Source organism: Astatotilapia calliptera, chromosome 15, assembly GCF_964374335.1.
Source record: "Astatotilapia calliptera chromosome 15, fAstCal68.1, whole genome shotgun sequence".
NCBI classification, from domain to species: Eukaryota; Metazoa; Chordata; class Actinopteri; order Cichliformes; family Cichlidae; genus Astatotilapia; species Astatotilapia calliptera.
Window position 1 is genome coordinate 24,701,927 of NC_137436.1, and position 24,022 is coordinate 24,725,948.

General features: G+C 43.1%; 1 protein-coding gene across 1 annotated transcript in view; it reads right to left on the bottom strand.

Moving 5' to 3' along the window:
• Window positions 1–4,135: 4,135 nt before the first annotated feature.
• The window catches only part of cd109 (CD109 molecule), a 53,395-nt gene continuing 33,508 nt past the window's right edge, over window positions 4,136–24,022 (bottom strand). The window contains exons 21-30 of the mRNA XM_026143146.2: window positions 17,161–17,242; window positions 16,828–17,056; window positions 15,813–15,984; window positions 15,006–15,196; window positions 13,405–13,560; window positions 12,924–12,989; window positions 12,459–12,595; window positions 11,689–11,845; window positions 11,516–11,618; window positions 4,136–4,513 (exon numbers count right to left, since the gene is read on the bottom strand). Of these exons, the coding sequence (XP_025998931.2) occupies window positions 4,302–4,513; window positions 11,516–11,618; window positions 11,689–11,845; window positions 12,459–12,595; window positions 12,924–12,989; window positions 13,405–13,560; window positions 15,006–15,196; window positions 15,813–15,984; window positions 16,828–17,056; window positions 17,161–17,242 (1,505 nt within the window). The 3' untranslated portion in view covers window positions 4,136–4,301. The remainder of the gene's footprint in view (window positions 4,514–11,515; window positions 11,619–11,688; window positions 11,846–12,458; window positions 12,596–12,923; window positions 12,990–13,404; window positions 13,561–15,005; window positions 15,197–15,812; window positions 15,985–16,827; window positions 17,057–17,160; window positions 17,243–24,022) is intronic.

The window sequence follows — 24,022 nt, forward strand, 5'->3', positions numbered from 1 at the left end:
CCAAGTCGTTCCGTTGGGCTTCCCCTTTACTTTATAATATCTCAAAGATCGCTGGACTGCTGCTAAACTTTGGAAGGACATTCAGAGACCCTTTCACACTCCTTACACGGTTAGTTAAGAGAGAGATGCAGACTCACTGACAACCAAAGCCTTTCATCAGTTGCACTTCTGTCATCCTCACCTGGAAGATTAAAAAAATCTTTTCCATTTCATATGTGTTTATAATAAAAGCTTTTCTAAGCATTTTCCACTCCCACTTAGTAAACATGGTGTTGGAACAGACTCTGTATCTTCCCACGTGAAAATAGACTGCAAAAGCAAAGCCGTAAACACACAGATGTTGGCCTTGTTTGTACGTCCAATAGACACCCAATCAGACGTCTCCTCCAAGCGAGAAATATACACTAGTTTGGCCACGCAGTGTCCACGTAATATTACTGGACCCCATTTTTGACTCTCAAACAGCACTTTAGAAATCATTTTATTTTATTCATTTTTTCATAGTGAACTTTGTTTTCTTGGACTGATGTAAACATAACCTCTCTGCGCTCTGACGTCAGCATTATAACCCCACGGTGTGGTCCGATCAGTGTCTCGATGAGTTTGACCTTCTGGGGCTTTTTTCACTTGTCACTTTGAATAATGTTTACTTTGTGTTCAGAGTTTATGTTATAATTTTGAAGATTGAGAAATGCCCTGATCACGTCTAACTCTCAAGTGACCGCTATGGTGCACCCTGAGTGGAGGTTAGCTGTAATGAGGCCATGAAAAGGCAGATATTATCGATCCCAGCTGCTTCTCGTGTGCACACGTGGGTCAAATATTTCCAGCCTGCCTCGCTGTCGGAGCGCTCATCATCGGCGGGGCTTTAAACTTTATAGAGGCTTTGTCGTTAATGTTTATGCCTCGGTCACTTTGATTGTCGCACAGATTTATGGTGCTGCCGTGGCATCGTACCTACTTTAGTGTGTAGATTTATGAAAGGCCTCAGAGTGCTGCTCAACCTCCTGCTTCAGTTTGTCTCATCGCAGACACGTTTAATGCCCGCAGAATAAATTTAAATGTAATGTTTCATTTTCCGTCATTTATAATCTTTTAGTGGTGGGGAAACGGCAAGCCGCTCAAAAAACTCAAGTGATCAAAGAGACGCTTAAACTGTGAGGATGAAGTTTTTGCTTAGATGACGATAAGAACATGTTTCTGCTGCAGTTAAGTTCATGCAGGTGGAGGGAGTCAAACACATTTTTGTGACCTATGACAGCTGGGATAGTCTCCAGCTCCCCCACCCATGGATTCCTGCCTTGCATTTGAGTTTTTGTGTTTTTTTACTAAATATTCTTACTCTTGGTCATTAGTGTTCACCTGGCTGCTTGTCTTCTCTGTTCTTTTCTTTCACGTTCTTTGTGTCTCAGGGATTTTTGCCTTTCTCTTCCCTCTTTTCATTATTGGTCTCACCCTCGTTAGTTTCCTGGGTCCAGTCAGATTTCTCAAAGGCTGCTATCCTTTATCCTATAGCCTTTTCATGTCCCTAAATTAGAGATGGACCGATCCGATATTACGTATCGGTATCGGTCCGATACTGGCCTAAATTACTGGATCGGATATCGGAGAAAAATAAAAAATGTAATCCGATCCATTAAATATCACGAAAGCACCTCACAAAACTTGCAACACGCCGTAACTCACCTCAGAACGTTAGCATGTCAGAGCAGTATGCATCATGTGATAGAGCGGCTGTGGCATGCGGGACCTGTCGGTGGTCTGGATAGCATGTGGAGCTTCGCTAGCAACCCGGCATTTCATCTCCGACAAAGTTATCCCCGAGAGAAGTAAAGCAAGTGTGTAAGTCCATCTCTGAATGTTTGTAAAGCATTCCCACGTTAAGCTTAACGAGCGACTGCCTCTCGCTCTCCGGCTGCTACTTCAATCGTGAAACTGCTTAATGATCAGCTGATCGGCTTTTCTGTCGCGACTCCGTCTCTCTTCTTTGTTTTTGGCCCACTTTGCACCAGAAAGAGGAAACCATCGGCTGAACAACAGCAGAACGTTTAAGCTTGATAAGCTGTTGTTAGAATGTATTTAATATTACTTTCTACTCCAGGATCTTTTTCTACGTAGCTGACGGCTGGTAACTGTGCAGGGGCGGATCTAGCAAAGTTTAGCCAGGGGGGCCGATAGGGCATTAACAGGGAAAAGGGGGCACAAAGACATACTTTTCTTTCTTATTCTCATTTACAATGTCTAGCTTTTAATAAATAATTATCTGACACACAAAGTTTTAATTTGATGTAAAATGAATAGAAGTCAATTACTGTATATAGTGACTATTAAGTCTAATATATATACCCTAGTAAGCTATAGTACTTTTTCCTTTGGGAAGGTACCATCTGTGCAGTCTGCAATTTTGTTGAAGAAAGATGTTGAATCTATTTAATATTTCTTGAAAAATAATTGATTTCTGTGCATTTTTTTTCACACTGCATCAAATTAAGGTTGATTACGTCGATTAAGCATCATGAGGTGGCGCGTGAGGGGTGGTTCCCTATTTTTTATTTTTGTTGTTGCTGGGAGTTGGAACCCTATTAGTTAGGTTGCTTAATATTTATGCTAAGTACTCTTTAAAATACCAGAATAGGGAGGATGGTGTAGGTTTAAGTTTATTAGATTGATCAGTATTGCTGAACTATTAAATATTTTTTTTGTACACAGGTATAACAGAATAGCTTTAGTGTAGTTGTTGTTTTAAACTTGAGTATGAACTTGCAGACTTGCAAAATGCAGCAAGATATTTTAAAAAACAGTTTTGTTGATTAAAAAACACTATATCGGATTCATATCGGTATCGGCAGATATCCAAATTTATGATATCGGTATCGGTATCGGACATAAAAAAGTGGTATCGTGCCATCTCTACCCTAAATACACATCCCTGTATCAGTCTGATCCACCAGCAATGAGCTGAGGAATGAGGGAAGCGCAAGAGGAGAGTGGAGTTGAGGCAGCAGCATCTAATAAATTAGAGATCAAGGTGAATACAGGTGTTAGAGCCCAAATACTGCAGTTTTTTCTGATCTCAGATATAAAAGCGCTCATTACTTTCTGTTTATGGTCACTTTTAATTAAATCCACAATATGCACAATGTCAAGGATATTTTACCTTCACACTGCTTGTTTTCTATGAACCCACACTTTGTGCTTCAGGCTCTGTGCTCACTCTTTAAAACATGAATAATCTTTTGACTCTTCTTCTGCACAAAATAATCAGCTGAGCACATCAACTTCAGTCAAACACATTATCAGATCTGAGCTGGTAAATAACATAAAGTATAAAAGCAAAATGAAACACTGGTGTTGCCACAAAGCCAAGAGAGCAACGCAGGAGAAAAATCACATCTTGTGAATTCGTGAGTTTATACTTTTATTTGAGCGATTGATGCTTCTTTATAACATAAATCATAAAGGAGGTGTGGGAATAACCTCACTGATTCGCTCACTGAATATTTTCCATGATAAATACCATACATGTAACCTGTACTCGATTACTGCAGTTCCAGCAGTGTACAGTCTTGGCAGTAGATTAGGACCAGGTGTGAAAACATTTATAGAATATCTTCATCACCAGCTAAATACATACTCAATAAATTGCCAGGACATGCAGTTTGTGCTGCAGATAGTAAAATACCCCTGAGCACTTATATCACACTTACAGATTGTAAGTAACAGAATCAGTGAAATGTGGAGCCGATTTAAACCAAACTCTGAAGTTAGCCTCCTGCAGAGCAGTTTGTAAGTTCATAGGAGTTCAATTGAAAGAGCGCGACCTTGGTGACAGTGAAAACTCTGACTTTTTGAGCACGCCTCTGAACCTGAATGATCTCTGTTTGGACCAAAACATGTTCCTGTATAAGCTTTTAATGGGGGACTTCACCTCAAAATCATATTTAAATGTTTGCTTCTACAGACAAAAGAAACGCCCAGCTGCTAACATTATTGTGAACCAAGTGTTTTTCATATCCTGTCACACGCACCAGCTTTCTTTCACAGGTACATGCACGCTTCTTCAGCACAGCTGAAGTCGGTGAGTGTAGGGGAGTTTTAAATGAGGACACAAAGGGAAGAAAACCTGCAACGGAAATCAAAATTTATCAGTCACGTTTATTTTTGGACAGTACAAAGAAGAGTCCTGTGACTTTCTGCATCTCTAACACAGTTTTCTATTTTAGTCAGAAACAAAATAAGAACCCCACAACCTTGAACCGAGCCTGACAGATTTATATGTGCAGCTTTTTGTTTAGACATGTTTACAATTCAAAGATGATGAAGAGGAGGAGCAGTATGGGCAGAAAACCACTCAGACTGAAGTGGACACTGTTCCTGTTTGATGCATTGAAGATGGCTTCGTCGGGAATGAAGTCGCCGTTTACGTTGCACTGACTGCAGCTGTCCCCGCAGAGTGAGCAGGAAGATATGCTGCTCCTCCACTGCGACGTGTATGCCCTCGCCATCCTCCGCCCTGCAGGAGGACGTGAAGGTTTAGAGATCAACGGTTTCAGTTTCTGCCTTTGTGTTTCTGCTGTTTCTTTTTAATGATTAAAGATGGAGGATGTTTGAGACGGGAAGGATGAAAACAAAATCACCAGTTTTAGATATATAGATATCTATATATAGATATATAGATATATATATATATATATAGATATCTATATATATATAAAAATAATGATTTTTATTTTCAGTGGTCCCTCGTTTATCGCAGGAGTTACGTTCTAAATATAACCTGCGATAGGTGAAACCTGCAAAGAAGCCAACTTTATTTTTTACAATTATTATAGATGTTTTAAGGCTGCAAACCCCCTCACTACACACTTTATACACTTTTCTCAGACAGGCATGAACATTTTCACACGTTTCTCTCTTGTTTAAAAACTCTCAAAGTTCAAATCTTCATAGAAAAATAAGTCCAGTATTATGGAATGAAACCAAAGATCAAACCCTGTTTTCAGGTCCAGAACATGGGAATAGAGCAGCTGCCAGAGAATTGAACATTAATGGATCAATTGTACGAAAGTAAGGGAAGCAAGAAGAATGAGTTGAATCAAGTTTGACTTATCTGACTATTTTGCTTTGCTTAACCGGTGTGCCTTATGGTCCGAAAAACATCTACCTTCCTTTAGCATGTCCAGAAGTCCAACTTTTTATGCGATGGTAGCATCTTCCCCTGCCTTTTGGGTGCTACCACAGGTTCCTTTGACGGTGCAAAACACTTCATCGACATTGTTGTGTTCGTTGATTTGAAAACTTACAAACATACAGTACAGCACTTCAGAGTCTGCTAGCGATCGAAGATTTATGTAAATTTGACAAGCTGAACGCATTCTGTACTGTACAGGACCACGGCACAAGATTGACTGACAACGGTCTACAACCGATCAGGACGCAGAACAAAATGCACTGTAAAATAAATAAACACATAAATAAAAGCATGCAAAATTGCCCCCCAAAAATCTGCAAAACAGCATGGCCGCAAAGGTGAACCACGTTATCCGGTTGTTCAGTCTGACGTCACTAGCCGTGTCTGGGTCTAAACTCCGCTGCAGGTCCATATATCAAACGATCACTATCAATCAATCAATCTTTATTTATAAAGCACTTTTCATACAGAAAAAATGTAGCACAAAGTGCTTTACATAGTTAAAAGCAGCCCACCCCACCCTCCAACTCACTCCCCACACTCTCAATACACATATATCCCCCTACCCCCACCCACACACACATACACACACGCGCACACTTAAAGAGTAAAAATTGGGCTGGGCTCGCATGAGCCAAGTGAGGAAACATTATAACAGGGAGCTGTCTGCACCGGGAGCCGGTCACAGACCGCAGCCTCCGGGCTGGGCACACAGCAGGAGGGAGGCCAAGGAGCCCCCCAGCCAGGCTGAGAGGACCCCAGAGACCCAGCAGCCACGGTCAATAACAGCCCCGGTGCAGAGAGCGCCCTCCGAGGAAACACTGGAGATATGACGCAATACGATATATACAGGGTAAAATGATAAAATAAATAAGAACAGGATACAATATAAATATAAATATAAATAGAGTAAGAAGATTAAAAAATGAATAAGAATAAAATCAAAAAAATATTAGGTAAATCCTAAATTAATAATAGAATAACAGGATAGAATAAATAAGCATAAAATAAATAAACGCTAAGTAAAAGCTAAATTAAAAAGGTGGGTCTTGAGCCTGTTCTTAAAAACATGTACGTTCTCTGCGGCCCTGAGCTCCTCCGGCAGGCTGTTCCACAGACGAGGACCATACCACTGAAAAGCTGCCTCTCCGTGAGTATGTGTCCTGACTTTAGGGACAATCAAAAGGCCAGCACCAGAGGACCTCAGGGTCCGCGAGGGTTCGTATGGTAAAAGCAGATCTGAGAGATAAGAAGGCCCAAGACCATTAAGACATTTAAAAACCAATAAAAGAACTTTAAAATCGATCCTGAAACACACGGGGAGCCAGTGCAGCGATTCTAAAACCGGTGTAATGTGGGCCCGCCCTCTGGTCTTCGTCAGCACACGAGCTGCCGAGTTTTGCAAGAGTTGTAAAGTTGAAATATTCTTCTTAGGAAGACCAGAGAGCAGGGCATTACAGTAATCAATGCGACTGGTAATAAAAGCATGCATCAGCATCTCCGTGTTGGCCCGAGAGAGAATAGGGCGGACTCTGGCTATATTTTTTAGATGATAAAATCCAATTTTGGTTACATGTTTAACATGTGGGATAAAACCAAGCTCAGAGTCAAAAATAACACCCAGGTTTTTCACTTGTAGTGAAGGACATAGTGAAAATGCCTCTAATTTAGACAAGAGTTTCTCTCTCTGAGCCTCAGGACCGACAATTAAAACTTCAGTTTTGTCCTGGTTAAGCTGTAAAAAGTTTTCTGCCATCCAAGATCTTATATCCAAGATACAGTTAAAAAGGGCATCCATTGGTCTGGTGTCATCAGGAGACACGGAGATGTACAGCTGCGTGTCATCAGCGTAACTGTGGAAGTTCACTCCATGCCTCCTGATGACACTGCCGAGAGGCAACATATACAAATTAAAAAGTACAGGGCCTAGAACCGACCCTTGAGGCACACTACATGTCACCACTATGGCATTACTGAGAGTTGAAAAACTGTCTAAAGTCTTTCATCTTTAATAAAATGATCAGCATTCTGCTCTACCAGGTGTAACAATTGAGTTTAACATCCAGGCATCCATGAAAACGGAATTTATGACATTTGGAGTTAGAAGTTAGCAGGGAGTTAGCTCGCTAGCTTCTATCTAAATACAATATAGCAGAGGTGTGGACTCGAGTCACATGACTTGGACTCGAGTCAGACTCGAGTCATTAATTTTATGACTTTAGACTTGACTTGAAAAAATGTTGTAAGACTTGTGACTTGACTTGGACTTTTACACCAATGACCTGGGACTTGAATTGGACTTGAACCGGTTTACTTGAAAAGACTTGATATTTTACCCCAAATATAAAATTTAACATGCATATTATATAGAGATTGAAAATGTGACGTCATTCACGGGTAGAACCGCAAAGGATTCTGGGAACTCGTGGCAAGAGGTACTAGCGCACGCAGGCTTTCAATTGAAATCAGTTATACAGCGATAAAAAGAAACACAAAAATGGCAAGAAGCTGTTGTATTATTAACTGCAATAGCCGGTCGAATGACAGCCACGGGAAGCCGACGGGTAAAGAGATCGGTTGTTATCGGATTACGTCGTTGAAGAGAAATTGTTCGAGCCATGTTTCCGAAGTGACAAACAGGCGACAGATGGCCTGGATTGCAGCCAAGATCAAATATAACGTCCCAGAACACTCCAGCTCACAGGTTAGTCTGCTCCAAGCATTTACACAAAGGTCAGTGTTTTTTAGTAGTTAATACGTCATTTTCATAACATAATTGGTGATATAGGTTACAAGCAAGTCTGGCGCTGAACAGAAATTGTCGCGCTATGCTCCTTTATTTATTGTGCATAAATAGTGAATTGTCCTGACACAATATTGCGTTTCGCTTCTGTTATTATGGTACATTGACAAAAACATATACTTTTATTCACAGGATAAAACAGGTTTTTTGTATCACTAATTGTCCAGTGCGATTACAGCATACAATATTATTGTCACTGCTACATTTCTGTGATGCTACCAGAAATTATTTCCACTACTAATTAATTATCGTTGAGCTCAAAGGTCCTATTAATAAACGGTTAATGAATGTGTATTTATGACGACGATTTGTGAGACTGGTAAACTTATGATACGTACGATGGTCTTTCGTTCTACACGGTGCATTTCAAGGTCCTGCACCCATCCGTCGGTAAACTGTACCTGGGCTTGTTGCAGTGACCGGAAGTTACTAAACTTCACGAGTGTATGCACTCACTCCAAGATCCGTATAATTATAAATATGCATATAAATATGCTACGATGAGATAGCTGACTTCATCTAACTAGCAAATGTTTTCCAGGCTACGTTGGTGATGCAGTTTTTTTTTAATGTGTATGATATTTTTGTCATGCGATTTTAAAGCCGGTCCTACAACCGCATCCAAGAATAACATGCAGCTTATCTCAGAACTGTCGGTGAAAATTATTCTTGGAGCTAGGTTTAATTGAGCTGCATTTTAAAGAGGTGCAATTTCACAATTTGTGTATATTTTCTAAGTTCACTATTTTGTCATGTGTTGAGAAAAACACAGATTTAAAAATTACATGGTCTAATATTTACATTTATCATATAACTGCAACATTCTTTTTTTCGTTTTTTTTAATGACTCGAAAGGACTTGAAATTCAAAATTTCAGACTTGTGACTTTACTTGGACTTTTACACCAGTGACTTGAGACTCGACTCTGACTTGCCTGACATTACTTGAGACTTGACTTGAGACTTGAGGATAAAGACTTGAGACTTGCAAAACAATGACTTGGTCCCACCTCTGCAATATAGCATGTCCTGACTGCGGGGTTTTGGAAACAAATTAAACCGTACAGCTCTGTTATCACTTCCAGCATAAATGAAGACAGAAAACTAAACAGCAGTGACGTTTGTAGGGTTACTGAAGTTGGGCTAGCTGGTATACAATGATGTGCTACGTGACCGCTAGTGACACAGCTATGTTAGCATAATATAAACAAGCTAACTTTTTTTCCACTCGATAAAAGTTAATGTGAGTGTTCTCGGTGGTCAGGAACAAATGTAATCGCATGGCAGGATGCTGTAAAAGGACCAAACTTCAGCCAGGAGAACAACTGAGATAATCCATCCAAAATACGAGGTTAGTCATTCATATACTGCTGCATGCGCTGGGCTGTAGTTACATCCTAAGGTTTTAAAAACTGAGCTTAAATAAATGATTAGCGGTAATAAAAGCCGAGGGAGGTCAACGGTGATCACTGACTGTTTTAGGAGCTTTTTGAGATTAAATAGAAGAAAATACAAAACATTAAACATGTTAACAACACAAAAGCCATATTAAACGCAGACTACTTTAGGCCCGGAAGTAGGATTCGTCACGTCATCACTGAACAACCGGATAGCGAGGGACCACTGTAACTGTAAAATTTGGCGGCTATCAGTGAATTTTCAGTTTTGCAGTATATTTTAAACTGAAAATCATTCTTATATACTTCTGCTTTTTATATTTTTAAACCTTATTTTGATACCCAATTTATTGTTTTATCACAAAGCATGTAAAAATGTATTATTAAATTAAAATGTAAATGTTTTTTCATTACCTCACAAGCAGTAATGTCAAACTCAAAACTCTTTTATCTCAAGTTGGCTGGAGCAGCAAAACTACATGATAAATGTGTGAAATTACAGAGAAAGTTGGTTCATTGCCCAGACTGTCCTATAATTATATAAAATACACATTTTTGGTTCATTCAAAGAAAATTTCTTCTTCTTTCTTTCTGAATCCGCTGTATAAAAGTGTACATTTTTAGACATTAAAAATGTAGAACTTTCTGTCATTTAATTGTTCATCTATTACTTATTTGTTTTGGTGTAGAGCACAGGTGTCCAACTCCAGGCCTCAAGGGCCGGTGTCCTGCAAGTTTTAGATATCACCCAGGGTCAACACACCTAAATCAAATGATTAGTTCATTACCAGGCCTCTGGAGAACTTCAAGACATGTTGAAGAGGTAATTTAGCCATTTAAATCAGCTGTGTTGGATCAAGGACACATCTAACACTTGCAGGACACCAGCCGTTGAGGCCTGGATTTGCACACCCCTAGTGTAGAGTGATGGGCAATGGGAGTGAGGGGGGTCATCAATAGGAAAAGCTTTAAAATACAATTAAAACTTCAAAAATGTGTGCACTCCTTCAAATTTTCCAGATTTCCTGATCCAGGCCGGATTGGAGTCTTTGCCAGGCCCATTATGGCCCTGGGGCCTTATGTTTGACGCCCCTGTTCTAGAGAAAAAGGCTTGTAGCAATCATTCAGGCCAATACATTTTGTTTAATCACAGGTTTTTCGCGTGATTGGGTGAACACACAGTGCTAAACTCTTGCTAAACAAAAGCATAAAAAACTCATAAAACGTCAGTGGAGGTCCTCGGTGTGTTTACATGGACATGACAGGCTGTCCTGGTTTGGATCATACTGCATGCATTTTCCCCATATACAAGATTATAAAAACATCAAAACTGAAAGTAAAAAAATAAAAGTGGACATGTTCTGCTTTAGGTCCATATATTTCTACACAATCGTGCATTTTATTGTGTCATTTTGCTTCCGTTTACTACCACAGTGGATCAAACAGCCTCAGTGAGGTTAAAGTGCTGATTTTCACTTTGACTTTAATGAGCTTAATTACAATATTGCATTAACTGTTTAGGAATTGTTTTATACAGTCCCTCGTTTTCAGGGAAAAATGATAACGACTGTGTCCCTGTGCAAACAGTATACTGTTTAATTGTTATTTGTTCATGAACTTGAATGTGGTCTTCATATAAGCTTCATATAATGAGCTGAGTACACACAGAAGTGATCTCTGTGAGCCATAGGATCCAGCTCAGCCTTCAGACTGCTCTAAATGCTCTGTTTCAGGCAATTTTTTCTACTTTCTGCTATTTATGATGTTGTTAAGATAATACAGTCATCCCTGCCACACTGCTTTGGCTAGTTGCACAGAAGCCCCCCACTCCCAGTTTCCATTAACGGCGGACAACTAATCAGAATAGAGCTGGTTTATAAGGGAAAGAGTTAAAACAGTTTGCACCTCAATTCATTCTCAGTCTGAAACAATGTCACATGTATACAACGAATGAATACGTTTGAGAGAGTTTCCACCATGTTGTTACAACAACACTTTGTCTTTTGTGTTATAATTATATATCATTTTAAATAAGAGTTCTTTGATTTTATTGGGCAAAACACAGTATTTGCAGGGGAGAGTAAAATGATTATCCATTAATATAAGCATATGAGCGAAGTCTTACTTGGTTCGTAGTAATCATAGATGACGACCGTAGCTTCCTGGACTTTGGCAACTTTATACTCAATAATCAGAGGAATCTGGACACACATCTCCAGCGTTGTCACCTGGAAATAAATTTATAACTTAAGCTTCAGTATTTACACTCAGACACATCAGTGTTTGTGAGCCGCTCACTGAGTCCAGGTACAGGATGACTTTTCCCAGCTGCGTCTCCACTTTCTTTACAACGTCGTTAGTCTCGATGCCAACCGGCGACAGACTGAAGCCACTCAGCAGCCCCACCTCCATGATGGCCATTCCCGTTGCACTCAGGCCCAGACCATACACCAGCCTGCAGAGGACCACAACACCACACAAAGGAAAAGAAAAAAAAAACATTTAAATGATATTCAAAATGTTATTCTAATCAAATCAAATTTTATTTGACTCTTAGCCTGTATTAAGTTTCTTGTAAATTAAAATAATAAATTTAATTGCTATAAAGTACTCCTTTATTTATCTTTGGAACTTTCTCAAGAGTATAAACATAATTAGGGTGAAATTTACCGACAATGATACATTTATTTAAAAAGAAGGAGCAATAAAAAATAATTTCTTGATGAACAGAAATTAATTTAAATGTTTCAGCAAACTTGTCAGAGCAAAGACCAAATAACCACAGTGATTAGAAGTTATCTGTGTATTGTTTTAGGCACTTTCCAAAAGTGAATAAATATATTTGGAGATGTATTGGTTTCAAAAAGGTTATTTCTAACAAATGTTTCAGTTTTTCTCGGGTCTGTTGTCAAACTGACATCTGGTGCTTTTGGCTGATTATGTTTTATTGTTTGTAAACAGACGATGATCGCTGGAAACGCTTCTCACACATCCTGCTGATTGCTGTGCTGATGAATCTGTTGCATCAAGCTGTTGGCATGTGAAGAAACAGATGCCGACCCGCTCACCTGGTGCAGATGTACAGATGTGCAGAGTTTACTTCGCTGTCGACCAGCTTGACGTACAGCTCAAACGCTTCCTGTTCGCCAGCTTCTCGCCTCCTTCTCCTCATCTCCTTGTTCCTGACGTTGTAGAAAACGTTAAGCTGAAGGAAGAGAAGAACCAAATTTACAGAATAAGAATGAGAATCACACAGAGGTTTAAAGGAAAAATGCAGCTTCTTTATTGTTTCTTTAGTTAAAAGTACTTGCTGTAAGTAGCTTCTGCAGAATTTCACTAAAGCTTTCTGCAGCATTGACCCAGTGGGCAGTCTGACATATGTGCTTCTGTTCTTTAACTTTTTAACTACCACAATTTAAGTGGCTTTGTTTTTGACATAATCTGAACAACTATTGTTCTTACTATTATACCATTCAGCAGACTGAACACAGACCAGCAGGAGGTGCTATTACACGAGTGACATGTCCTGTTACCTGAAACAAGGCGAGTCCACGACCTTCTGCTGTCACCTGCAGGATTAAACTTTCTTCTGGAGTAATCTAAAGCATAAAAAACAATCTCTATGTTTTTATTGACAGATTATTGCAGTTTTTTTTATTGCTGTGCACTAAACAACTGTTAAAAACTAAATTAAGTCCTTAACTGGACTAAAAGGAGTAGGCAACTCCTTTTAGAAGACTGACTCACACCAAGCAGTAAATCTTTTAGGGCATTTTTAGGAAATATAATATAGTTCCACGTTTTTCCTTTCAATATGAGGGAATATGACAGAGCTGAATTATCTGTATAATATTACATGCTGGATGTAATCATTTGTTTCACTGTTCCATGAACTCTGCTCTGATCAGTTGCTGACAGCCTTCAATAACCAGCCGATATCTGACTCATCCCCACAAATATTGCTGGATAATACTTCAGCCGCTGTTTTCCGATAACGCTGGCTCATCTGTGTACCTGTTGGCTCTGATGGAGCAGGTAGTTCTCGTTGTTGATTTGGAAGGAGGCGACAGTGGTCGAAGGGTCGATGTCCACCCTGATTGTGACGTCAGTGTCGTGCGACCCAATGCGAGCCGCGAACATAGACAAAGCCTGGAGAGCCACAACTGTGTCCTGAAAGAAAAAACGAGACTCGCGGTCACATGGTACACGTAAGCAAACGTGTGTCTGTGATGTGGGGGATTTCAATCCCTGATGATCCTTTGCTTTGATATTCATTGCTGATTTCCTGTTTACAGCTGAGGATGGGAGTCTGCTATTCAGCACATGTCTGTGCATCTGTTTTAGAGAAAATCTTTGCCAGACAACGCCTCACTGGGCTTTACTCACTGTGCTGTATTCGGATCTACTGGCAGTTTCCCCATCTGCCTCGCATGTTCTGCATGTACGAGTGGCCATGTGTGCTAAGAGGTTAATAAGTCTTTAGTCACTACATACCCAGACGGCCACAGTTGCCCTCTGATGTGACATATAACCACAGTTGGGGACTTTTTTTTTTTTAAACATGAATCCAGTTTAATCAGTAGAGAAAAAGTCCTTTATTTAGAGTTGACAGGGCCAACAAGTCTGTTTTATGTTTTGTTGGTGTTAAAAAGAAGATGATGCAGAAATCAAAAGCCTGTGTAGCTTTTTTTCCCCCCCTGACGTCTTTGTTCTGGTTTATTTCATCCTCGCATGTCTGTAGTTATCATGTGGTTATTGTGTCCCTGTGGCTCAGGTGAACTTTACTCTCCCAAACTCCACTGCAGAGATTTGGAAAGAAGACAATCACAGTCAGTGATGTATGCCAACATTTGTGGCTCCAGTGACAATTCGGGCCAGCAGGAAGGTGGATTGAATCTAAATAAACTACAATTAGTCTGTTTATGGTGTTAAAGGAACAGGGCAGCCCTGTCCACTGATGTCTTTTTAATCATTTTTGGATAATGATAGAGCTCCATGGCACAGATAAACACAATGCATAAAGTTCTGCATGAGCTCTGCTTTTTGACACATGTAGTTTTTGACAAGTGTAGTCAGATGATAACAAAGAGAGGGAAGGTAGTCAGAACTGAGGGGATCGAACTACCAGAGGGCAACATTGCAGACATGGAGGACAGCTCCCAGGCCTCTGGTAGAGGACCCGAGCTTGAGGGATTAACCGCCCACAGAGGTGAGTGGGGAATGAATATATATATAGTAACGGAATACATGTACCAGCGTTACGTATTTAAAATACAAAATATGAGTAACTGTATTGCGTTACAGTTACCATTTAAAAAGGTGATATTTAAAATACAGTTACTTTGTTGAAATAAATCGATTACACGGCGGTCTTTTCCTGTTTCAAATGTTAGGCTATACCCTCTCTATTTTTGGTAATTCCACATGAAAAACCAATAAAAAAAATAAAATAAAAAAAACACGCATGAAGAGACTCTAATGCCTGTGTCTCAATCTCGCGACCCATGTCACCCCTATTTCTATAATGACGTGAAAATTTTTTTTTTAAGGATTGGTACAATCTTAATAATTTGAAGATTACATTCATGTACTTCTGTTTGGAGTTAAGATCTGACCTGAGTGCTTCCAAATCCTCCTCTGTGGTTTCTTTGCTGGCTGAGCCACTTCATTAGGTTCAGACCCTCTGGGATTGAGTTCAGCTTGTAATGAGACAGCAACACGTAGGACGCCATCTCAATGTCAGATGAACGAGGTTGCCACGATGAGGACAGGCCGTCATCCAGGGAGAACCACATCGGCACACCGTCTGCTCACAGAAAGACAGGGCATAATTCAGATGATTTATTTTTAAAAAGAGAAGCAAGATGATCAAAAAATATCTGGGGTAAAGACTCCCACAAATAGCTAAAAGTCAAAGCCAAGAAGTGGATTATTTTTCCAGCCATGCTAACTCTCAGATAATTCAATTAAAATGCTGAGAAAGACACCAATAAAAGAAACAACATCCGATTCAGTCACTAAAATTACCAGAGGTGAGGCATAGGGACAGGCTTGTTTTCTAGGCCTCACCAAACTGACCTGGAGGTTGGAGCTTGGTCCTGTCTAGCTGTCTGCCACATTACCATTACAACAGAGTTTTCTAGCTATGAACTTTTCAAAATAAGAAATAATTATTTATAATAGTGATTTTTATTATACAGACTAATTAATCATACAAAGACTAAAGGACACCATTCTTCAAGTAAAACCACTGTATGATCCAAAAATGTTTTTAACTGAATGTAACAGTTCTGTTCACAATCAAACAATGTAGATTTGCATGAAACTATGAGAATGAGGTGCATGAAGTTATAACAACCCCCAGAGAAAGCTTATGTCCCCCAAATGTTAAACTGGCTTTTAAGACACAGCTGCTGTTGTACCTCTTATCTCAGCTCGTCCAGTCAGATTATTGAGTGCTGATTGGGCTTTGGAGCTCCCTGCCAAAGCCAGAGCGTAGGTGAGTAGACTGAGGCTGTAGTTGCTGGAGACACCAAGAGCAAGATGGGTCTCCAGGTACATCACGGCTGCAGACACCTTGGTCTCATACAGAGCCTGACAGATATGGAATAGGGCAGCAGTAGGTGAGACGACAGGTTGGTACAGGCACATGTAACAATGTCAGGCCAAATTAGATCTTACCCATGAATGTGAGGAAAACAGAGACTTTCTCTTTATCGATTGGTTAATGATAATAACCATAAGGCATGGTCAGTTTTGGTTTTTAAATTGATTTTTACATTAAAAATACTACAGAAGCCTAGATAATTAAAATGCACAAGAAGTTTTTTTGTACGTCTACTTGGTAACTCTTATAAAGTGAACACTGTTTAAGCTTCTTCAGCCTGTCCATTGTTGCTACTGCATCTGCAAGCCACTCTGCAAGGCACTTTGCAACCCATCTCCACCCCAGGTCATTGTTTTTTCACAAGACTTCTGTGGCATATCTTCTCCATTTATGCCTGCTCTGTTATGTGCTTGCTGCTTCCAAATATAAATGACTGCAGATGGAAAGTTTTGACTTCAAAATATGAGTCACCACCCAAACATGTGTCACAAGTTAACACAATATTTTGTTTATCCTAAAGTTCAGCAATTATTTTGTAACTACAGTTAAAAGTTACCATAATAAACAGAAAATGTATAAAAAGGAACTTAAATAAGGAGACACATAGCTCAATAAAATAGGTATGACAGAAAAATAATCTTAAAGAGTTAAAAGCCAATCAAAAATCAAATAACTAAAACTAAAATAAGTATTAAATATTAAAAATATTTCTAACTCAGCAAAGGAAAAGCTGAATATAAAATTGCTCCCCATGTTTCAGTCTGAGAGGCGGACCCACACTAATCTCTCAAAATGTCCCTGGAAAGTGTGCCTAAACAATGGCATCTCACCTTGACGCTAGCGTCTTCCAGCAGGGCGATGAGGACGTAGGCCGTGAGAGAAACAGGCCCGTCCAGGCCTCCCTGGAGCTCGGTGTGGATCACCCTGCCGGGCTCCAAGAAACTCCCATCATGCCCTTGCTGGCTGGCTATCCAAGCTGCCACACTGTGCAGCACGTTGGAATCAATGTTGATGAAGGGCCGTGCCTGCAGGAAACACCTCAGCACAAAAGCAGAGAGCCTGTGCAAAGAGACTACCTGCTATTAGTTTTCCTGAGTTTTTCAGTTATATGAGCATGTTACTGATGTTTTCTTTTAGACAGACCTGGTATATTTATCACATACCAGGTGCTTCCAGATGAGTCCTGCTCTCCAAAGGCGCTAAAGGAGCCATCTCCTCTCTGAAAGGTGAGCTCCCGCTCATAACCTGGTGAAGAGGACATCAGATGATGGGAAAAAAGGCAAAGACAAATGACAAATCTAGAGGTTCTTAACCTAGAGAAATAAATGAGATGTGCATTTTAAATGTGTTTATTCAACAGGGTGTGATCAGATGTTCCTAAAGTGTGAGGCACCTGGGGTATGAATGAATTTAAAAAAAAGAAAAAAAAACCAAACTCATGGACACTGTTCACGTAATGGACCGGTATTTGACAGGGCTCCACACAAACGCAAAGCAGATGAAGCATCGCCAAATATGTTTCCAAACCAACTTTCTTCCAAGTCAAAGACTAGAAAATTTGATGAAACATATCTTGCCTTTGGCTTCACCTGCACAAGTGCCAAGGTATGTGGGGCGCCATTTGTAAAGTGAAACATGCTGAAATCAACGACAACATTTTTCCACATTTAACTCAAAACCTTACAAAAACATGTTTTTTGAGTCATTTTTCACAACATTTAGCATGAACATGTCCAGCGATTTTGGCTGGACATGTGCTGCAGTGATTGTGAAGTGGAGACTGCAGCTGCCGAGAGTCCACTACTGCTGAACCTTTGGATGGCTGACAAAACGGATCTTTGGATGTTTTCAGCTAAATCGCTGGATGTCCTGGTAGACAAGAAGTGAGGCAGCTCATGGCGGTGAGAAGTGACCATCATTGGAAAGCAGACACAATCTGACCACTACCGGCACACTTTTGCACTGGAATTTTTCATAAAGCTTTTATTTTGGTATTTCCGTTGAGTCATACAATAAATTTGCATGTTAGCTAAATATTTAGTTTCCTGTAACATTTAGATTTAACATTTAGATTTAAATATAATATTTAGATTGAACATTTAACATCCATCCATTTTCTTCCGCTTATCCAGGGTTGGGTCGCAGAGGCAGCAGCCCAAGCAGAGAAGCCCAGACCTCCCTCTCCCCAGCCACCTCCTCCAGCTTATCCAGCCCTGTGATCCCAGGCCAGCTGAGAGATATAATCTGTCCAGCGTGTCCTGGGTCTGCCCCGGGGCCTCCTCCCAGTGGGACATGTCTGGGAAAACCTCGCCCAGGAGGCGCCCGGGGGCATCCTTATCAGATGCCTGAACCACCTCAACTGGCTCCTTTCGATGTGGAGGAGCAGCAGCTCTACTCTGAGCCCCTCATCCGGAAAAGATTGGAGTGCGCACTCCGCAAAAACTGAGTTTTCGAAAATCTCCAACTTGACAGGAGTTATTATGTGTGGATGACGGGTCAAACGCATGCTTTATCAGCCTCTTTATGAAAACACCATGTAGGTGTGGATGTAGCGTAAAAGAGTTAGTAGTTTATTTTATTGCTACCTGTAATTTATTGCAGTTTACTTTTATTACTAAATGTTTGAGGTGCGAAATAAACTGAAATGGAGTTTGAAAACATATATGTGTGTGTGGTTGGAGGACGTGTTTGTGCTGGGGGAGATTTTCTTGTAAAACAAAGGGGGAACCTAGCAAAAAAAGAAACCACTGAATTAGATGTAGATGATGAAGATAAAGGAGAAAGAAATGTAGCAGGGCCAGGTTTAAATTAAAAACCATTACTATCTAGTGAAAGATGTAAAGATGTTAACACTATGGACCAAGCACAAGCTATAAATACCTGGATTTAGACTTGAACACTAGACATTAAGCTGTCTGCATGAAAGGACAGAGCACAGTCTACTTTTTAAGGAAGCTAAGGTCTTTAATGTGCAAACAAGAACACATTTTTACTAACAGTGTTACCATTTTCTTTGTGGCTAGCTATCTTTCGGAGAAGCAGCATCACAGCCAGTGACAGTTGGAGGCTGAACAAGGTGAGTAGGAAGGCTTTGTGCTGGGGACTACTCTGAAGCTCCTAGAGGGAATTATTGAATCAAGGAAGTAGGAAGAAAGAAAAGAATATATAATGACTCCAAGATCAAGCTACTTTGTATTCTATAGAGATTTAAAAAAAAGATTTTTCATATTTTTTTCCTATGAGAATTCAGACCTGGTTTGTGTAATCAAAAAGGCTTCGTAGCACTACCATGACTAGCAGAATTTAGTGTGTTTAATTTCCTTTTCGTGAAATTTTGTGTTGCTGCAGTACTGAGGACAGGGCTAAAAACATCAGTACTGGTATAGCAACTGAAACCTATCCTCTGGTAAGTTTCCAAATGTTCCCAAAACATTGTGTCTACCTCCACAATCTGTCATGCCAAAGTGAAAACACGAACCTCACTGGTCTCCTATTCAGATCAGATGCTGCAAAATCAAACCTGACGAAAAGAAAACTGAACCTACCATAAGGGAAATACAGCAACATATGCAAACAAGAGTAACTAGGTGTAACCAAAGACAAATAATGTCATGGTCCCTGTGCCTCACCAGCTGATTCTGTATTAGGCAACATGTTTTCTCTCTCTCTCTCTCTCCTGCCGGGGCGATGCTCATTATGGGCTCCCGCCCCTGGCCCACGCACCTGCTGCCGATCGGGATAATCACAAGGCCGATTTAAGACAGCAGCACTGTGTCACTCGTCGCTGGATCGTTGAGTTATCAGCGTCAGTCGCTCAGTAGATTGTAAATAAGGATCTGTGAGTTCGTTCCGTCTGTTCGCCTCTAACTATAATCTCTGTGTACAGATCTATCCCGGACCTTTCCCTGCCTGCCTGTCATCCCGTGGACGAGTGAGTGGATGGTGTTTCCCCAGTGTGGGGAGTGAAGAGAGAGAGCCTTTGGAGGACGTCAGATTCCCATCTTTTCCCTCACATACCCCGGAACCCTGGACCCCCCTCCCCTCCCTCCAGCACTTTGTAAATAGCATCACCTGGTGTCGTTGTGTAAATAAAATCTGTAAATCCTGTAAGGAGTCCCGGTCTGCGCCTGAGTCCGTTAACTGAAACCTGACAGAACGATCCAGCCATCATGGACTCAGCAGGTCGGGACCCAGCCGCTCAGGACCCTGTCGCTCAGGCACTCATCGCTCAGGGAGCTGCTCTGGCTCGACATGAGCAAATGCTCGAGCGGCTCCACCACGAAATGGCGGCGCTTACGCAGGCGGTCGCTCGCTTAACACCTCTGGAGAGTGATCCCCGGCCGGCGGCTCCCGCCCCCCAGGAGCCTGCGCCTGCCGCTGCGAGCACACCTCCGGCACCTCTGCCACCCTCGGACGGACCCCTGCCCACGCCGGAACCTTTTACGGGTGAGTCGGACATGTGTGCTGGTTTTCTGGCTCAATGTACTCTTGTGTTCCGTGAGCAGCGGCGCTTCCATAACAACGACGGTGCCAAAATAACCTTTTTTGTCCAGTTGCTGCGGGACCGGGCTTTAAAGTGGGCTCAGGTCGTGCTTAGCTCGGATCCCGGGATTGCCTATGCTGATTTCCTGTCTAAATTCCAGACTGTGTTCAATAAAGGCTCAGGCGCTGAAGTCGCCGCGCTTCGTCTGCTGAACTACAAACAAGGGAAGCGGAGCATGTCTGACTATTCTATTGATTTTTGGATTTTGGCTGAAGAGACAGGCTGGGGCCCGGAGGCCTTACGGAGTGCACTGCTCAATAATGTTCGTGAAGAGGTGAAAGATGAACTCATTATGCGAGATCTCCCCGACTCTCTTACCGAGTTAATGGCTTTATGTATCAAGGTGGATGACCGGCTGCGAGCTCGTCGTCTGCCGCGGCACTACAATTCCCAGGAGGCCACGGGGCAGTGGAGGGCTGGCTCCACCTCGGAGCCCAGCTCTTCCCGGCAGGCAGAGAGCGCAGACGGAGGAGAGCAACCCATGCAGATTGGAGGCTCGCATCTCTCCGCCGCGGAACGCCAGCACCGTATCTCTGCCGGTGAGTGCCTCTATTGCGGCCACAAGGGACATGTGGTCGCCTCTTGCCCATCTCGAGCAAAAGGTCGCGCCCACCAGTGACGGTAGGAGTGCTGGTGGGCGGTCTCAGCCAAGACAAATCTCCTCCACGGTTAATGCTGTCTGCCCAGCTCACGGTCAACACCAAAGGTCATGTTCTCTCCGTTTTGATAGATTCAGGGGCGGAACAGAATTTTATTGACTCTGAGTTAGCAGACCGCCTTCAGCTAGGGCAGGAACCTCTTCCCCACACTTTGCATGTCACTGCTTTGTCCGGCCAGCGCCTACCTGACATTACTCACGTCACTGAGCCCGTTATTCTTACTCTGTCTGGCAACCATACTGAGGAAATATGTTTTTTTGTGTTTAAGGCCACTCGGACGCCGCTCGTTCTCGGGCACCCCTGGCTTCGTCAACACAACCCGTGCATTAATTGGCTTACAGGACGCATTACGGGGTGGGGAGAGGAATGCCATATGACCTGCCTTAAATCCGCCTCACCGCCTCACACACCAGCCTCCCTCGCCAAGTCGACCGCGCCCTCCGATTTGTCCGGAGTGCCCCCTGTTTATCATGATCTCGCCGAAGTGTTTCGCAAGGACCGGGCCCAGTCGTTGCCTCCTCACCGACCGTACGATTGCGCTATCGACTTACTCCCTGGCGCGCCATTGCCTACTAGCCGTGTCTACAGCATCTCTCTACCAGAGCGAGAGGCTATGGAGTCATACATCTCAGAGTCCCTCGCCGCCGGCTTGATCCGCGCATCCTCATCGCCCGTAGCAGCAGGGTTTTTCTTCGTCGAGAAAAAAGACAAGTCTCTCCGCCCGTGCATCGACTACCGTGGATTAAATAACATAACCATCAAAAACAAATATCCACTCCCACTTCTGACCTCTGCTTTTGAGCTGCTCCAGGGGGCGACAGTTTTCAGCAAATTGGACTTGAGGAGCGCATATCACTTAGTTCGGATCCGAGAGGGCGACGAGTGGAAGACCGCCTTCAATACTCACCTTGGACACTTTGAATACTTGGTTATGCCGTTCGGCCTCTCTAATGCTCCTGCAGTTTTTCAAGCACTCGTTAATGATGTTTTGAGGGATTTCATCAACAGGTTCGTCTTCGTCTACCTCGACGACATCCTGATCTTCTCCAAATCACTGTCAGAGCATGAGACCCACGTCAGACAGGTCCTGCAACGCCTGCTGGAAAATCGGTTGTTCGTAAAAGGTGAGAAATGTGTCTTCCACGTGTCCACAGTTGCCTTCTTAGGCTACGTCATCGAGCAGGGAGACCTACGTCCTGACCCAGCTAAGGTGAAAGCCGTGGTGGAGTGGCCTGAACCCCCCAACCGACGGCAGCTGCAGCGGTTCCTCGGCTTCGCTAACTTCTATAGGAGGTTCATCCAGGACTATAGCAAGGTAGCTCTGCCTTTAACACAATTGACCTCTCCCAAGGTTCCTTTTCAGTGGAACGATGCTGCCCAATCAGCCTTCCTGGAGCTGAAAGAGCGATTCGCCTCAGCACCCATTCTGGTCCAGCCCGACCTAACCCTGCAGTTTGTGGTGGAGGTGGACGCATCCGACACGGGAGTAGGAGCGGTCCTCTCGCAACAGAGGGATGGTAAGCTCCACCCGTGTGCCTTTTTCTCCCGTCGTCTCACCCCCGCAGAACGCAACTACGACATTGGCGATCGGGAACTTCTTGCCATCAAGCTCGCCTTGGAGGAGTGGAGGCACTGGCTGGAGGGCACTGCCCAACCGTTCATCGTTTGGACAGACCATAGGAATCTGGCATATCTGCAAACCGCAAAGAGGCTTAACGCCAGACAAGCAAGGTGGGCTCTGTTTTTTACGCGGTTCCACTTTTCAATCACTTACAGGCCAGGATCCCGCAACGTCAAGCCGGACGCCCTGTCTCGACAGTTCTCCACCTCCGAAGACCCGGCGGACCCTGCTCCCATCCTCCCGGCCACCTGTGTGGTGGGGGCTGTCTCCTGGGAAATCGAGTCGGCCATTCGCGAGGCTCAGAGAGCCGAACCGGATCCAGGAGGCGGCCCTGCGGGACGCCTGTTTGTTCCCCAACCTGTCAGGTCTCAGGTATTACAGTGGGCACACACAGCCCGTTTCTCCTGTCACCCAGGAATACACCGCACAATTACTTTCCTGCAGCGCTACTTTTGGTGGCCCACCCTGAGCCGGGACGCCAAAGAATACGTCTCCGCGTGTACAACCTGCGCTCGAAACAAGACCCCAAACCAGCCACCCTCGGGTCCGCTTCATCCCTTACCCACGCCTACCAGACCATGGTCCCATGTTTCTCTGGATTTTGTGACCGGCCTCCCGCCATCTGCAGGTAATACGGTCATACTCACGATCATTGACCGCTTTTCTAAGGCGGCTCACTTTGTTGCTCTGCCCAAGCTGCCTACAGCATTGGAGACTGCTCGCCTGCTCACCACCCATGTCTTTCGCCTGCACGGCATTCCAGATGACATCGTGTCTGACCGGGGTCCTCAATTCACGTCCCGTGTGTGGAGGGAGTTCTGCACCTCATTGGGATCTAAGGTCAGTCTCTCCTCTGGTTATCATCCGCAGAGCAATGGCCAGTCCGAACGGGCGAACCAGGAGTTGGAGGCGGCCCTGCGCTGCGTCGTCTCTTCCAACCAGGCCGTCTGGAGCGAGGAACTGCCCTGGATCGAGTACGCCCACAACAGCATGACCTCCTCCGCCACGGGCCGGTCCCCTTTCAAAGCTTCTCTGGGGTTCCAGCCACCTCTTTTTCCCTCCATCGAAGGCGAACACTCTGTGCCATCCGTCCGGGCGCATCTGCGTAGGTGTCGTCGGGTGTGGAAGGCCACCCGGGCTGCGTTGTTACGCACCAAGGACCGCAACAAACGCTTCGCTGACCGCCGCCGGTCCTCCGCTCC